Genomic DNA, 17,700 nt, shown 5'->3' with positions numbered 1-17,700 from the left:
TTGGTTTAGTTACAGACATTCAACATGCAAGTAAAATCGTCATATAAAAAACAAAGTCAGGAAGTCGCAAGAGTGACTCATAATTCAGTCCCATAATAATACTGAGGGAACAAAACGCAGACTAGTGTGTCTAGTGCAATGGAAATATACTCAAAGCCCATTTGTGCTTTGAATTTGATTTTTGAACTATTTTGTTAAGAAAAAAACTTGACCTCAACACACCACACATAATACGCAGAAAACATGAGCTGTGACTAAATGTTAGCAAAGAACAAACGAGAAGAACGTCCGGTCTCCACCGGTGTGAGGTTAATGCAACTAAACGGTGAAACAAGTGGACGATGCTTTGCTGCAGATACACAGAGATGTTCAAGTGAAGACAGATTGAATCCTCCTTCTACATGCTTTATCACACTGATGCACTCCAAACACAAGGCTGAGCTGCTTCAAGATTGAGACAAACTATCAAGATAAACACCTTACAAAAGAATCAAGCAAACAAACACACAAGATGGCGGGGGGGGGGGGTGCTGTGAGGCGAGGACAGTGGAAAAGAAAAGATTTGTGGGACTTGCTCAGAAGACAGTTGCAGCGTTTTTTTTTTCAAAGGCTCAGTGGGACTCCAAATATATAAAAAGCAGCTGAACGATAGTCATCTGTGTGAGGATCTAAATATTCCCATCCAAATCCCAGCAGGCCTGGGAAAAAAGAAAAGTGGAACTCACAATCAAACTGAGACGCTTCACTGGAAGCAGATTACGCCCACGTTTGGAGAGTTAATCTCAAATGTGACAATTTAGTTGCACCAATAGTTGAGGTTCCTTGAGAGTGGCTCCAGAGGGCTCTCAGTATTTTGGGAAAGTCTGGAGTGTTATATAATAGAAATGTCATTATCTGTACAGCGTTAATCTTCCGTTGATGTATGGTGTTCATTTTTGAGAATAAGCCAGGATTAAATTGATTAATTTGTGCTTTCTGTGTGTTTTCTTGCCTGGAGTACGAGCGAGTCTCACCATTTCAACATCTTTATTCTCAACAGGATTACAGGAAGCTGGAGATCACTTCACGACAACTTCTGCATTAGATTGAGAATTCATTTTCCTACTTACGAAATATTGATGACCCACAAATAACAGACATGAAAACAGTCCTGACCCAACGCTGAAAATCATACTGTCCGAGTCAATGAAGCTTCACATCCTGAATTATCCACGCGCGCAGGCGGAAACGACACCAGAGACAGATGCTCCTTCAATTTCATTATCAACTCTGTGTGAAGGACACCGGGTTGTCACGGTGCACCGATCAGCTCCAATTAACATCCAAGTGGCCCGGGTGGAGAAAACTCTCCGCCACTCCAGTGAACCAGCAGTTTCTCCAACATGCACATGAACACAATAAAGCAAAGAATGTCATTTCATAGCTTTTAATGATCACAATAACGTGATTGAAATGCTGAAGATGCAGTGAGTCCCTCATCATGAAAATGTTTCTAAGTTATTACCTAATAAAATTCTCCCACCGTCTGAAATCTCCGCGAACAAGAGGTTACGAGAGCCATCATGACGTAATAATATCTTCACTCCTCCAGCAAGCTGTTATCACGCCCGCTTTGTTTATACAACGAGTCCCTTGGAGGTTGAGACTTCCTGGATTGATGATGTGCGATCACAATTGACGTTCGACCAATCACATAAGAGTGGGTGTGGTTATGGTAAACAAGATTTCACCTCCGAAAATATTTTTAGGTAGAACTTCATTGATCCCTCAGGAGGTCTCCTACGGGAAATTGTTTTTGTTTCCAATTAGTCACAGCAAATACAGCAATTTTTCATAAAAAATAAATCAAAATAAAATAAGAAAAGAAATAGGGAAGCATTCTCAGTGGGCGGGGCTTAAGCCTATTTTCTTATGTCAATATCGCAATGAAAAGAGAGTTTTGTACAAACAGACCGATACTGATGAGTACAACATCCATTCAAAACACACTTAAATCAACACAAAAGTTGCAATTCAACTTAAATACAGTCAGTTAGCTGTTGGCAACCCAATATTTCCTGGCTTTCATCCAGAAAACATTTTCCGGTGTAAAGGATTCATCACACGTGTAACACGCCTTTGAGGTATTTCAATGCCTGGAAAACAAAAATATCTCAAAAACACTGGAGCACACAAGATGACATTAACCACACTGACACACTTTCTCACAACTTCACACAGCTACGCCCTGAAGCGGCGACAAAAGATGCACCTGGATAGAACAACAGTGCAACAATCTCACATCAGCCTTTCTTGGCTGTTTGGGACTTCTGCTCCCTGGAGCCCTGAGCGTTTAGTCCTCACTCTGCCGGACTGCATCCAAAAGTAGGATTTTTTTGCTCCGTTATCATAATCTTGGGTAGTCATGCAGGAAATTGATGGTAAGCCTTTCCTGTGCTCATGCAACACTGGGCCCAACATCAGCTGCAGGGCAGGTGCAGGTGAGCCGAGAGGAGATGCAATCGCTCTTCCTAAGATAAGGCAGCGAGACAGAAGATAGACGGAAGGATGGAGAGGTAGATCTTGGAAAGATTAACATGCACGTGTGTTTACTAGTGAAGATCCTCAAGCATGAAGGACTGAATAAACGGATTTCATCAAACTTTTATCTTTCAGGCGGTTTAAATATGTAGAGAAAAGAAGCTGAGAGAACTTCAAAGTTCAATAACCTCTAACCGTTAATAATCACATTACAAAAAAGGTGAAGAAATACAGTATTTTTGAGTGTGTTTTTACTGTATTTGTACCATTCAAGCATTACATTTCTACCTATGTTTTGGTATCATTTTACATTACTTAAATATGTTGTGAATATATTATCAGGATTAGATTTGTACACTATAAAAAAGTACATTGTTTAATTTACATTTCACTGTAATCATTTAGGTTGCTGGTCCAACTCCTTCTGGTGGCAACCTTTCAAATTTGGCCACTGTTGGTTTTCACTCCATTAAACGTGGCCCTCCGAGAAAACTTGGACACCAGACTCTGTCCTTTTCTTTCAATGGAAAAAACGAGGAAACTCCCTTCAGACTTTTTCCAAATTATCTCCAGGATAAGGTGGACATGACGACACCCGGCGGGTTCTGGCAAATAAGAAGATTAAAATGTTCATTAGCATAGGCTTATCCAGGTGATGAAATTACCCACACACCCCTGCGGCGCTCATGCGGAGGTGCCGAGAGAAATGACAGCAGTGCCACATCCATCCGGGCACCAGGGTCTCCTTCAGACCATGACCAGCTGGCCAGGACTGCTACAAATCTATTGTTTTGTCACCTCTCCTGTGCCAGGAAGATAATTACTCTCTAATAATATGAGCCTATCTGGTCATACATGCAAACAGATTGCCCTCGAAAGAGAATCCCTCACACCTTTGCAGTCGGTAAACACGTCCAATCTGTTCATGGCAAACCTAAAGGGGAAAATCGCGCCAAAAACCCACAGTTTCTTGTCTTTTTATAACAGGCTACGGCGGTACTTGCGAGGACAATTAATGTACACCGTGTGAGTCATCATCATCTTTCTACCCTCAACCCTCTGGGATCCATAGAAGTTCACAACATAAACTACTTAAATACCAATCAATTCCTCACCAAGAGACACTGACGCCGGCTTTAATTAAAGCCCTGAATAGACTTGTCCACGACACCTTGAATTCACACGGTGTGAGGCGACACAAACACACAACCAAAACACAAACCCACACATTAATCCAATAATTGGGTTGTTTTTTGTCAACGGCTAAAAAGTAAGCTGATGAAACTCATCTGCACTTTTTATTTTTCCTTAGGGTTGTGAAAGTAGGACCAGCATTTTGGGTACATAGTACACACATTCAGGCATGCTTTCACAAACACGTAGCTATTTTACACAGTACAGACATTGACAAAAAGGTGCTCCAGTCGATCCCAACCCCTCGTCTCGGGACCACTACCGGTCCGTGAGGCATTTGTTACAGGGGAGGAAGAAAAATGATTCCTGCTCCATTCATAACTACTGTCTGAAGTAAGATTAGTCTGTGACTCTTGACACGTAAAGACGCTCATTCCAGTTAAGTTAACTCAAAAATTAACTTGTGAAAACACAAACTTTCTACGATTTATTTTTACTATCAATAGTATCCGAATGTCGGCCCATAAAGATTGTGTCGATATTAATCCGGTCCAGTGTGCAAAAAAAAGGTTGGGGACAATTTGAGGAAATCTTCAATGGCTAGTAATTGCTGAGCAACAAGAAACTGTAAAACTGCTTTATTTTGTTTAGAAGCCCAAGATGAGGCAGATATACCAGAAACACACAACTGGACAGACAACAACAAATACAGGTTTGTAAAGGACAAGCACATGCTGTCCCTCCCTCTGGTGCTACACTTTGACATGATATAAAAACAATGTGTGTCAGGTTATTACACGCATGTGGTTGACAAAGCCAAATATCAAACTAAATTATGACCATAAATAATTAACGTCCCTTGTACAGATCAAGAGTCTGAACTCAAAAGGTCAAGGTTGGTCAATACTTAAAATAAAAGGGCAAATATTGTTTAAAAGAAACACTTGACGGGACCATCTTTGCAGAGAACAACAACATGTCCATGAGAACAACCATCAATTTAACATTTTTCAAGCACGTAATGGTTTTCATGCTGATTGAGTTTGTGATAGTAGCATTAAATGAGGGATTTTCTGGTTATTAACTATATCTTTAGGGAATCAGGTAGAAAAATTGTATACACTTATCAACATGGAAATTCAATAAGTTCATGATTTATCAAATAATTCAATTTGTATTTTGGATTAAATTACATGTTCAATTATTTGAGTTCAGGGGTTTTTTTTTTACCAGTCAACGAGTGACAGAATGTTGCACTTGTTACTTGTGTGTTCGTCTGATTACAACTGCAGTCGCACGGAATAAATCAATGTGTGTTTAGTTTGAGGATTGATTGGAGCGACACATCTGCTGGTAGATCTACCCTTGATAAGGAAGATAATCAGAAAGTTAATCAACTTTTTGTTTGGCAACTGGATGCAAATGTTGTTGGGTTTTTTTTCAACAGTGACCACATTTAATCTGACTTGCAAATAGTTGATCAACAATTCGACGCATGAATATTTTGTGTGTGTGCGAAATTAAAACAATCCCAGAAGAACAAAACTTCATCCCTGTTTTGTGAACCAATCTTGAGACCAGGAAAGATTCCCGACCCTGGAATACGTCATATAAAGTTGGGTTCAGGTTTATTGCAAAATCGACCAACCACACAACAGAACACTTGTGTCTCCACATGGGAAAAGTGGAGCCCACAGAAGGACAATAAATGCAGATCTATGTGTGTAATGAATAAGCTACACACTCCTATTAGTACAGGCAGCAGTGACAAATGTGTCTCATTCACTCATTAGCCCGCTGGCTGTCGAGGAGGCTGGAGAAAAGCAAGGCGCAGTCATGGAAGCTTATTGGGTTTTAAACGGCCGTGTAATCCATTTCCTTATTGGAGATGAATAAGCTCCTGTCCACAGCGGGTTTATTTATGGACGAATTAAACGCGAACGCAACGGCTGGAGAAACGCAGCATGAATCAAACACAGATCTGCGACTGTAAACGCTCGACAGTGACGTGAGCAACAAGAAAAGACGGATGAAAACAAGCAGAAGGGGATTTTCGAGAGCGCATCCATCAGGGAGATTGACATTATGAGTTTTAGGGGGAAAATGTCTCACCTGTTCTGAATACTTGACTGAATTCTCACGCTATCTGCGTCCTTCTTATCTTCTTTTCGAAACATGAATCTTAAAAAATGTATTTTATGTATTGAGACGAGGGAATAGAGACATCGCAGAGACCTTGACAACACAATGGGAGCAAGGGAATTGCCTTCCACCAGTCTCTGTGACCTCTGACCCTTTGTTGATCACTTTTGGTTTCCTGGATGTGCTGCGGCAGCATTTAGTGGGTTAATTACTCTTGATCCCCCTCCCACCGTTGGCAGGCCAATGTTTTTCATAAACAACGCTGCAGGCCAATTTCACCCGACTGTGAGCAGCTATATTTGCTGGAGAGACAGTGAAACCCCGCGACTGTTGTTCGGTGACTATTCCCATGAGGAATCCATCTTCTGGGAAAAGCAGTCGGTCAAAGAGCCACTGGTCAACCATGAAGCCTCCTGGGTAAAGCACTTTTATAGCCTGAAGGACAATCTGCTTTTTACTAAACAGACTCTCTCTGATCATTTTGTTTTTTCTTCAGTCGATGATTCTGCCTGAACTCTTCACTCTGAACTCAGCTTTAATCCAACTTTAGCAAACAATCTTCAAGCACTTGCAAACGTATCTATTTTTCAACACCACAAGATCAATTTCTGAATTTCAGCAACATCTAAGACAGTAAGGAAGCCGAGCGCAGACAAGGAAAACACACCTTCACTTGACCTTCAAGCTGAACAGTAACCAGAGAAACAAGCGAAATGCAGAGTTTCAGTTTACAGGTTTAAAAGATGTAACTAGTTATTATTTAAGTTGACTCAGAGAGAAAATGAATATTTAAATTTCAAAATCAAGATTCCCACAAAAAAATAAACATTTACTTATTAATTTTCACATTAATTAAAATCAACTAAAAAAAAAAAAAACAGTGTTTACTTTTCTTTGACTAGAATAACAATATTTTTTAGTTTAAAAAAAAAAATCTAATATTAACATAAACCTTTTAAGGCGTTTGCATTCTTTTAAGCTGTTATGATGAAATTATTATTGTCTAGTTCTAGCTCTAGATGTCTCAATAGTTTAGTTATGACTAGTTAGTCATACTGAGGGTTAGAGACGTTTTGATGATATGAATACAACACGCAAAAAGGTAAAAAGGTACAAATAAAAATTTATGCTTGGTATATTCATGTATGTAATGTGATAGTTTGCTGAACCTTCAATACAAAAACTTTGAGTTGAAATAAAAGTTAAAGCTGCAAATCTACTCATAATTAAGGTACAACAACAAAAAAAGGCGCTTGAGGATTGGATCATTCAAATTATGATTTCAAATATTTTAAATCATTTTTAAATATTCAAAATGCTTACAAGAAAAATGAAAAAATAAAAAATCATAAAAGTATTTGGTAATTATCTGCAGCAAGGTACTTGAAAGTACTAATGTTTGGTGTATTGGATGAGCTGAATTCTTACCAGTGCGTATATTTACACACGAGTTTAAATAATACACACAAACGTGCGTAAATATACTGGAGATGCTTATTTTAAGATTCAGCCGTCAATTAAGCAACACATACTTAAAATTGGAGGTAATGATGAAGTGAAAATAAGGATTATCAAGATTAATATAATAAAATAGTGATAAAGGTAATAATAACTAAATGTTATTAAAACACTAAGCATAGAAGTGTATTTTTGTTGTGAATTCGCAGCTCTTTCCTCTGGAGATTCCTCTACTTTTTCATTGCTTAATAGTACACAAGAGTGCCAACACTCCACCACATTTCCTTTGGGATTCATCTGATAGCGTCTCTGATTCAAACATTATCTAAATGATGTACACAAGAGCACTGGGATTTTCCCACATTCAAGTCCGTTTCAATTTAGTTCTAAAGTACAAATGAAAGTATGCATGTTCAGTCGAAGTAGAGAGGACATGAAAAAGACACAGAAGTATGTGAAGAAACATGCCTGCTATATTAAAGCACGAGTAGAAGGAGGATCAAGAATGGATTTTGCTCCACACAGGAAATGTCAATGATCGTTCCTCTGAATTAGAGATGGAAAGCTCCCGCACTACGTCGAGACACTTTCAACGAGCCAGCGCAGAGATCCGGATGAAGGCTGCTGACAGCGCATGGAAAAGCAGCCGCTTGCTTATTAATTCAGCCTCCTCTTTCCTTCAATCCAGGTTTTTTGCTCACCCTAAACTGCCGAACATTATGCCTCCTTCAACATCTCCAACACACACGAACGCTAGTCGACATCAAAGTGTGACGAACGAGGCACATCATTAGCAGAAGAAAACAGAGGCACGGGAGGATGAAATCATTCCGACGCCACCGTGGATAGGGAATTACTACGCCTGTCGGGATAAGGAGAGCAAGGATTGAAGAGAGATAGAGACAAGAGGGGTGTAAGGTTAAAAAAAGAAATGCAAAAAGGGTACAAATGACAGAGAAGGGAAAGTCAACAGGTGAAGAAGTGGTAGCAAAACGAGAAGCTAATGATTTCACACCAGATCGCCGATTCCGGTTGATGAACCGCGGAAGCTTTTTCAAGATCAACTTGTGGTTTCCGTCGACGGCGATTTCCCGTAAGCAGCTACGTTTATAGAAACGCCGATTGGTTCGGCGCATCATTTCCATCTCCTCGTGCACCACCCCGCCCGCCCCGCCCCCCCCCGCTGAGCAATTCAGTGTCGGCGAGCCAGCCAGCTGTGAGTGACCGCCAAGAGAACCGTGATTGCAGAAATTGAAAGACATCAAGTGTGTGGCTGTCAGGAGGTTGTGTAGACATGAATCTCTCAACACGTGTCCGGGATGCAACATCCGACATTTAAGTCTTCGACATCCTGATACGTGTGCAAAGGACACATGGAGAACAAAGAAAAGGAGCAACAGGTACACAAGAGGATAAAGAAGAAGAAGAGGTGAAGATGAAAACCTGACAACACAACTTACAGCAAATGTGTTTGGATTCTCTTAGAAACATTGTAGCTCTTGTTTCATGTTATAAAAAAAAGGTAGTTTGGCATTTTCATTTGGCGATCTTTCGTCAAATATTGTGAGAACAGTGAGGATTCTTGCAACAAACTGGATGATTCGTGTTTCCATGTGTGTGAAAAAATAAAAAAAAGAAGGTGGTGTGTGTTACCATCATTGCCCTGGCTGCCTTCCCGCTTCAGCATCTGTACTGCTCCCACATACTTCTTCAGCTGGACCTTCAAAACTTCATTCTCCCTGCAACAAAACACACAGATGTACACTTGCATGACTCAATGGTTACCTGATAAAACGGATATGAATGCAGAGACATTTCTCATCTGATGAATAAATATGGTAACTTTAGTAAGTTTGAGACCATTTTCCGTATAACTGCAAAAATATAAAGGGAATATCGAAAAGGATAAGAGTCTGTATTTTTGTATCAGCATGTTGTTGTTGATAATGTGACCCACAGTAATTCAGATAACCTATGAGTTACTAAAGAATTTCAGGCGTTTCAAAGACATGGCAAAAAGGCAGAGAAGCGAAGAAACAGTCCTTTTATCACCGGCGACTATTATTGAATTTGGAGATGAAATCAATCAGAGTTGTCTAACCAATGACAGTTAAATTGAGCAGCTTTCGTCTTTCTCCATTACCCCCCACCCCTTCACTTTACTCTTTTCTTCAGGAGTGATTTTGGAAGCCTGCTTATCAGCTCTTTCTTCTCACCGACAAATGAAGCGACCTCCTTGATCTACACGTGAGCCGTTATCAGAACCTGGTACAAGTCCAGCCCTTGTTCAGCCATCTGATGACTTTCTACTAATGTGTTTTTTATGGAGGGGCTCATACGTTTGTCTAGCTGGAGGGAAATAATGGAGTGTTTGAAAGATATCGAGTATAGAGCTACATAAGAACCTCTAGTGATTTTACAACGTTGATACGCGATATGATCGTGAAAAGAAATGCTGGACGACTTCCACTGACACGATCGGTGGAAGAGGACGGTGGGTGTTTCATTGAGTTTAACAGTTGCAAGGATGATGGTTTTATCCTTTTTGAGTCACTTGCAAGAGTCAAACTGTTTTATGAAGAGAGTATGAGGATTGAATCGGCGGTCAATCCCCCTCCAGGTGGTCATGCCCACTCAGAGAAGACACAAGGGAAATCTCCAGGAATGTATAGGTGATGCGTAAACATTGCTCTTTGCACCTTAAACCGAAGGCTGGATTCATATAGGTATTATTAGCTTTGACATACACATTATTGTGTACCAACTATCCTGAGCACCAATTCTGACAGAATGTACTGTGCTGTTGTACTGACGTATTCATTCTGTAGGAGGCCATGGTATGTTAATGCTTGGACTGTTGGAAGCAATGAGCCAAATGATGCCTAACTAAAGACAAACACATTTCACTAATTTACTACTCACCCTTATCTCGACTAACAGTTTGGATTATTTTCATATTATTATAAATGTGTTCCTCTTTAAATGTATAGACAAAATGTGAGTGCTATTTAATGTGCATAAGCAGCAGTTGGAAACCATACGAGTCAATGAAATGAATCAAACATTTGCAACCTTCCTGAATCCAGATAGAAATACAGAAAACCCTGACAATGTAACTTTTATTGGTCTCATTTTTCACTTACTTTAATTTTTCTCTTTGAAGACAGAACTGAGGCATTTCTTGGAACATGCTTGGATGTCAAATAAGTCAATGAAGACATCGATGAAGCAGGATGTGGCTAGTGGATGAAACATGTTGATAAAAACAGTTTAATCTTTTAGTTATCCAGGTTTTGTTTTCCTTAGATGTGACTTTTCTACTCAATGTATGGTTTGAATGTTGTCATTTTTGTTCAAATTATTGATGATTCCGTTTTCCTCAGGATATCATCTTTAAATAGTCAGGAGAGCTTTTTAATAACTGGCTCACACATCTTAATGTTACCAAATAAAACAAGATTCAAACTGACAAACTACAGCAACAAACTGCTGCCTTGTTGCAACAACTAGCCAAGATGTGTCTAAACTAAACCCTCTCGCCATTTTCCTTTTTTTCATTCGGTGTACAGACACTCTTTTAACTCAGCAGGAATTCAAAACGAGATACAGGAAAAACTACAGCCTTTATCTTGTTTTGGAAACAAATGTACACAACGGTGAAGCAGAGAATTAACAACATTGCAAATAAACTATTCCAACACAAGAAACACTTTTTTCTTAATCCTTAAAGTAAACAAAATTGACATTATTCCGTGAAAGATAAAAGTACATGTTAGCCTTAATGCTTCCAATGATGTCGCTTCTCAAGGACTGTCTCTATAATTTAATGAAAAAGTGCTTCGTCTGTGCGAAGGAGTGAGTGATAAGCATGTGGATTTTCACCAGAGCTCCCAATAAAGCGAGAACGTCAGAGAGATAAAGCATAAACAAAGTTGTTTGAAAGCAAATGCGAGGGGAAAAAAAATTGTAAATATTGTCTGCGGGAGTGAAGAAAGGCTGACAAACAAAATAATAGAAAAGACTGAGCGCCCTGTCATTATTCAGAGCTGACAAATAATAACTATCTGGAGAGAAAAGCTTAAAACCGAGCTAGACACAGTAATTACCAAAGTTGGATTGAAGCCCTAGAGTGATGTTTTTATCCTGTGCATTCCCTGTCACCACTTCCTTTTATTATCCCCGCTCTTTGTACTCGTCCTAATGTGCAATAAACACAACCAAGTGAGCTGTTCTTCAGGTACGATCAGCTTTTTTGTTTGAACGTAGTGTGCGAGAGATTCAAAGCTCGTGCGGAGATGCACAGTTCGCTCTCTGGCTAATGCTCTCGAGAGCAATTTAGCACCAGAGTTAAGGCGGATCCTCCTGTGTTAGCGGGATAAAGACACACACATATATTACCGCTTGTAAGTTAACACACAATCCCCAATGGGCTCGGAGGTGCAGAGTTGTTAAAAGTTCGGCAATGAAGGGAAAAGACCCCCTTGGGTGGAGTGACATAATTGACTTCACAGAGGAAGAAAACAGCACGAGGAAACAACAACTTCACAAATCACTGCCACTCCTGAGATCCAGCAAACTAAACTGCCTGCTGGGAGGGAAACGGCGCCGCCAGCTTAGCAAACGGCATCTGCTCAAGCTTTGACAATCCATCTCCTCCTGCAGGGGCTACAAAGACCACTTCTTGGCTCATCCTTCTGGTCTGCAGACTCCACTGATCTCTAAGATAAGGTTGCTTTAAATCTGACTTAGGCCAAACATGTTGGTCAGCAATGAGTCTCTTTTACCTAAAGGAAACTAATCCTAGAAAAAGACAAATCTCACCCTACGGACAGAAATAATTAACTCATTATACAATGTTTGCTTCTAAGAACAGGTGATGAATGTATACAATTGTATACTGCGAAGGATTACTCAAAGGCTTATCATCTTGTATTCCCATTCTCATGATAACAATTAATATCTAGAGATAATATACATCGACAAACAAGATACTACTTTGGTTATTAATGTTTTGGTGCCATTAGATGCAAGATAAAAATATGAGTTTTCATGGAGGAAATGTGTAGAAAAATGTATACGTTAAATATGTATTAAAACATTATTCAATTAAAAAAAGAAAAGTATGGCCTTTAAATGAGAGTTTTGTTATGTGCATTGTTAGTGCGTTCATGAATTAAACAGATGTGCATTTTGAACTCGAAATATTTATGGCCCTTAAATCCATGTCCTTGCATAAACAACCAAGCAACGTACATTACAGCTTATTAAGCTATTGAAGGTATGTCAGAAAAAAGTTTAGAATTGGTTCAATTTACTCAAAAACATCAAGTCTTTCTTTCATTATTTTATCCATCACGTCATAAAGATCTTTTATGTTTTTATTTGTCAATTTATTAGTTTAGTTTTATGTTTCGTCATTTAACCTTTTATCTTGGAGTTGTTGTTTTTAAACCGTAACTCTTTTACAATGTTGATTGTTTGTAATCAGAATAGGAAACTTTCATTGGCAGTTTTTTTAAACACAACATAGGATCTTTTTTCTGGTGTCAGCTCAGAATGAAAGAATGAAACAAGAGAACACACAAAATAAATGACAATTAACATGCCAATATTTACTTTAATTTCGCTTGTATCTATTCTATGGTGATAAACAGATATAGATCCATTTTTTTGAATACAGTAAGATGATTTTAAGCATGTTAAAATGTTTTCCTACTGTATAATTTTGTTAAAGAGACTCAATAAATTGTTGTTACAGATCCTCTGTAACGTTATACATAACACATCACCCGATTCTTGCCAATACACATATGGTATGGTAGTCCTACATCTAAATATATATTTGTGTCATGTCTTGAAAGAAAATAGATAGTGAACTGCATTTCTGCTGTTTTTTTTATAAAGTGTTGAATCAAGAGTATAATCATGAATTCACAACTACTGAGCTACACCAGAGCTTGTTTGCAAACTATTTCTAGTAAATCAATAAGAGCTATCAGATAAAGGACAATGGCAATGAATTCCCTTTTGCAAGACGTTGTTTTGACAGCCCTGGTATAAAACTGAAAATAAATGAAGGATTTTCATGTGTGGTTCGCTCCTAATCAAAAGAAAACAGCACAATGAATGGAGGAAGACAAACACGGCAGGATTGTTGCTTGTGTGCGTTTGTTACTCTGCACCAGTACAGTGGGTTGCCATGTTTGGTTGGTGGTCTTCGCTTCCTTGAGTTAAATTTGGAGAGTTGGCCGACTGACATCTGTGGTGATTCAATGGCTTCTTTGTGTGAGCAACAACTACTAACCTGTTTATTTGAGCCTCCGTCTTCCTGCCAGAGTCTACGTCAGCCTAAATCTATCTATGGAGGCTCATCCTCTGCCACCCACTGATACAACCCAAGTAGACACAAGCTGCATCCTTACCCACTCTGTGCGGAGAAGAAGAAGGAGGTGAGCGCGTTTTTTTTGTTTGTCTTATCAAACCATCTGCAGCTCAAAATGTAGCCTAGAAAAAAAAAGCAGCCATGACCCTGATAACAGTGCAAATTAAACAAACTGGCTTGGAAATGCATAACAGCTGGAGCTTGCTTGTTCTGCTGGTGAATACGTTCGCATGACGCTTTTCAAACTCTTTATGTCATGTTTTTCCGATGGCCAAATCACACTTATGGAGAGACAAAGACCTGATGGCAGCATAGCAGCGCTTGCCTTTTCCACTGAATGGTGCCGACAGCTTCTCAGGCCCATTCAGTGGCGAGCTGCTCCTTCAGGGATATTTATAGCCACTATTGATCGAGACAGATTTGGCTAAGAAGGGAGAGTGGAGCTTGAGATTTTGCAGGTGTGTATGGACTCGCTTTTGTGTGCCTGTGTGTGTGTGTGTGTGTGTGTGTGTGTGTGTGAAACTCGCATCACGTAACGTTGACCAAGACAGGAGGCGGGACAATCCTTTACTAGTTTAAACATACAATCACTCCTCTGTGACTGGTGGCAGGGCGGGTTTGCATTTCGGTACGATCGTAATCCAACAACCTCCAACTTCTGCCGGGATGCTTTTGTAAACATACACCCATGTATTTTGATTTCGATTATTTAAACAAAAAAGCTTCAACTGTTACATAAGGATTTAGCTTGTATGGGAAGGACTGGCTGCATATTAGCTTTGCATAAATCATTTGATGGTGTAAGATGAGAGACGTAAAAAAAATGTAGCGCCAATTTACTGCTGGGTTAAAACTTTCATTCCATTTATTTTAATTAACATTTTAAGAGATATATTTCTGTTTAATATCTCAACGTGGACACCTGTCGCTTTAACGACAGGTGTAGTCTATATTTGTACCCTTCTATTTATTGAGCGTGTGCACTCTAAAGCTTCGAAATTAGTTCACTTTGCTGAGCGGAGACAAAAAGAAAAACTCTTCATCATGCATTCAAAGGAAAGACATAGACACCAAGTGGCTCAATATACTTTCGATGAGGCAAGAGGTTAAAGTCTTTACTTTAAGCAGAAGAGATCAGAAGATAAAACTGATTTATTTGATTTCGATACCGAATAGAGCTTCTTCAGGAGTTTGTCAAGTATTTATAGGAAGTTAAGACGGTGATACTGGTGGGAGGTTTGACTTTGGAACACATCAGTGTTACCTTGGTAACAGAAGAAACCAGTAACAGAACTCAAATCTCTCCATTTGCCCACCATCCATTTTCATAACCAACACCAACTGTGGTCCTGACAGGAGGGAAAACATCGTGGGTGAAAGTTACTGACTTAGAGGTGAGTTTAGGGGATGATAAACTTGAGGTTACTACCATGACCCAGAGTCACCCTCGTCTTTTCCCTCACAAAACTAAAAAGATATCAACACATTTTAATAGACATTTTTGTGTGAAAATTGAAAGTCCGGGTGGGGAATTCGTTCAGTCTCCTGTATATCTTCTATTCTAAAGATATGGGAGCAAACAGAAGCACCGGGAAATCATTTTTGTGAAAGTCGGCAAGGATGTGTCCCATTCACACATGATCCATTAGAGAAAACATGGGCAAAATGTGGCCCTTTGACTGTGATTATGTGGCCCTCATGAGGATAAACTACAAATTAAACTAGAAATATGTGTGCATTTATATTATCCATTATTAGTCTCTAAATATTACTGTAGAGTTTTTGTTTTAGGACTTTTACCTTCATGTCTTCTTGTTTTCATATACATATATATAATATGAAAAAAATGTTTTTAGCATAAGATTATTAAAAGTAAAGTGATTTTATACTACACTCTTTCATTTTTGCTTGATGGCCTATCTCAACAGCCATTATATGTAATGTGGCCCCTGAGGAGATTAAGTTGCTCACCACTGCATTACAGGAAAAGCTGAACCGGGTGATCAGGAATAAGTAAAATGTTGGAAAGAAAAAATGCAGAAAAGTAAAACTTAAAAAATCCTATGACATCCACTCAACTTGAGTCCTCATCACTGCATAAATCTATGTCTGGTTCCTCAGCCTCCAGTAGGCGGCCACGGAAAGAACACACCTGCTGCTGCCTCTGTCCACAGATTGCAGAGGAATGTAGATGGAAGTCATCTGGCATAAAGGAAAATCAATGGTGGATGGCGACCAAATTGAGACGCCCTGCAGGTGGTCACAGTTTGGGATAAAAGTCAGCTTGTGTGTGTGGTGCAGTGCGAGCTCTCACATGTGTTCCATGTGGAGACATTGACAGGTGCAGAGAGAGTTTTTTTTTTAGTCTGGGTCGAGACTTTCAAACCTGTGCAAGGATCCTTACAATATGCTTAGGATCCACAACAACCCCATGTCATGATGAGTTTCTATATTTTCTATTCCAATTAAACTCACTGAAGTTTGACAGGAAGCGAGAGTATTTGAAGAGAGTTTTTTCCTACCTGGCCAGAGCCTGAACTTTAGCCGTGTGTCTCTCCTCCAGCTCCGCCAGTTTCTTCTTCTGCAGATCTGTTTCCTGCCTCAGACCTGCAGAGTGTTCCATCTCTCCGTCCAAGAGGCTACGCAAGGACCTGCCAAAGACATCCAGGTTACAATCTGTCACATGTAATTGACTTGGTTCATCTTTACATAAACCTTTAATTTTCTTTAAACAAAGAGAGAATTAAGTGAAGATTGTAATATTTAAATAAAATATGAAGTAGTTGAAATATGTTCATACATTACATTTAATAAACATATTACTGGAAATGTATTTGAATCATTTATATTTAATATAGTATTTTCTGTATAGAAATGTCACTTAAAGATATAGTTTTAATAAAGTTAAATATTAAATATTTATGAATGAATATAACACGATGAATATGAATGTCTAGCACAATAATTATTAAAGATACAAGTTAATTAATATAAAGGACAACATATGTCACAAATGGTCACATCTGAAAATGTACGCATTTTATAAATTGTGTTTGGATACCACAAAAGTGGGAGGGTCTATAAATACGATAACAGAAACACTGTCGGAACACAAAACAACGTTTATAAATGGTTGCTTTCATAGTTTGGGACCATTTGTTAGACAAATTAATAAAGAGCAAGATGCCTCAGACAAATCAACCTTTAAAAGATGATTTTACAGTTAAAACTATATTCTTACCATCTGTTTCACGGAGATCTTTCCTGGCATATTTGTTATGCTCTTTTCAAATACATTTTTGATGTAGGCATCTATTGATTTTTAATCTCATTTTTCTCCAAATAGTTGATAAAACCTTATCAGCTGCGTAATAAATCTGCTTTTGCTGCCATTACTTCTACTACAGCCTGGCCTAGAAAACAACACCTGGCTGCAGTAATCACTCAAAATAATTGATTTCAATACAGGTAACTAAATATTTTGCTTTCTATAAAACGTGTGTGTTAGAACAATTGTCAAGAGATAACCAAATCTGTTTTGTAGACCATAATAATGTTATTTATCAGTTTTGTGTCTGGCTGGAAGAAGCACAGATGAATTTAGAATCGAGTTAAACCATTCAAATAAATCAACCTTGCTTTGATGTTGTTAAAAATTAAACTTGGGGGAACTTTCCTGCTGTCTTTTTTCCCCCCCACTTAAACCAGTGTGAGTCACAGCCTCTGGTGGCTTATTGCAAGAAAGAAAACCGTCAGCAGAAAAGAAAAACCTTCTGGAAGAGAAGCAAACAAGCTGACACATTTTACCATAAAGGTCATCCGATATCTTCTCTCACTGTGCGTCTGGGTTTGCATTTTAGCTATTTGTTGCAGCAGCTGATGGGTGGATGGGGGGGTCGGGGGAGAAAGGGGGTATCTAAACGTACCCATTTTGTTCGTCCAGCTCGTCCTTCCTGTTCATCATGGCGACGATGGCCTGACGCAGCTCCACTGCACAAAGACACAGGAGAGCGAAATAGATTTTAAAACATACGCAGTACAAAGATAATATTGTATGTGTTCAT

At 39.0% G+C, this 17,700-nt stretch overlaps 1 protein-coding gene across 1 annotated transcript in view; it reads right to left on the bottom strand.

Moving 5' to 3' along the window:
• Window positions 1–17,700, bottom strand: part of snx29 (sorting nexin 29) — a 114,674-nt gene that overhangs the window by 78,738 nt on the left and 18,236 nt on the right. Inside the window, exons 12-14 of the mRNA XM_087783788.1 lie at window positions 17,563–17,626; window positions 16,159–16,287; window positions 8,908–8,993 (exon numbers count right to left, since the gene is read on the bottom strand). Of these exons, the coding sequence (XP_087639914.1) occupies window positions 8,908–8,993; window positions 16,159–16,287; window positions 17,563–17,626 (279 nt within the window). The remainder of the gene's footprint in view (window positions 1–8,907; window positions 8,994–16,158; window positions 16,288–17,562; window positions 17,627–17,700) is intronic.

Source organism: Callionymus lyra, chromosome 2 (assembly GCF_982586985.1).
Source record: "Callionymus lyra chromosome 2, fCalLyr1.hap1.1, whole genome shotgun sequence".
Lineage (NCBI taxonomy): Eukaryota > Metazoa > Chordata > Actinopteri > Syngnathiformes > Callionymidae > Callionymus > Callionymus lyra.
Note: the sequence above shows the minus strand (reverse complement) of the source record. Positions and strands in the feature narration are given on the sequence as shown.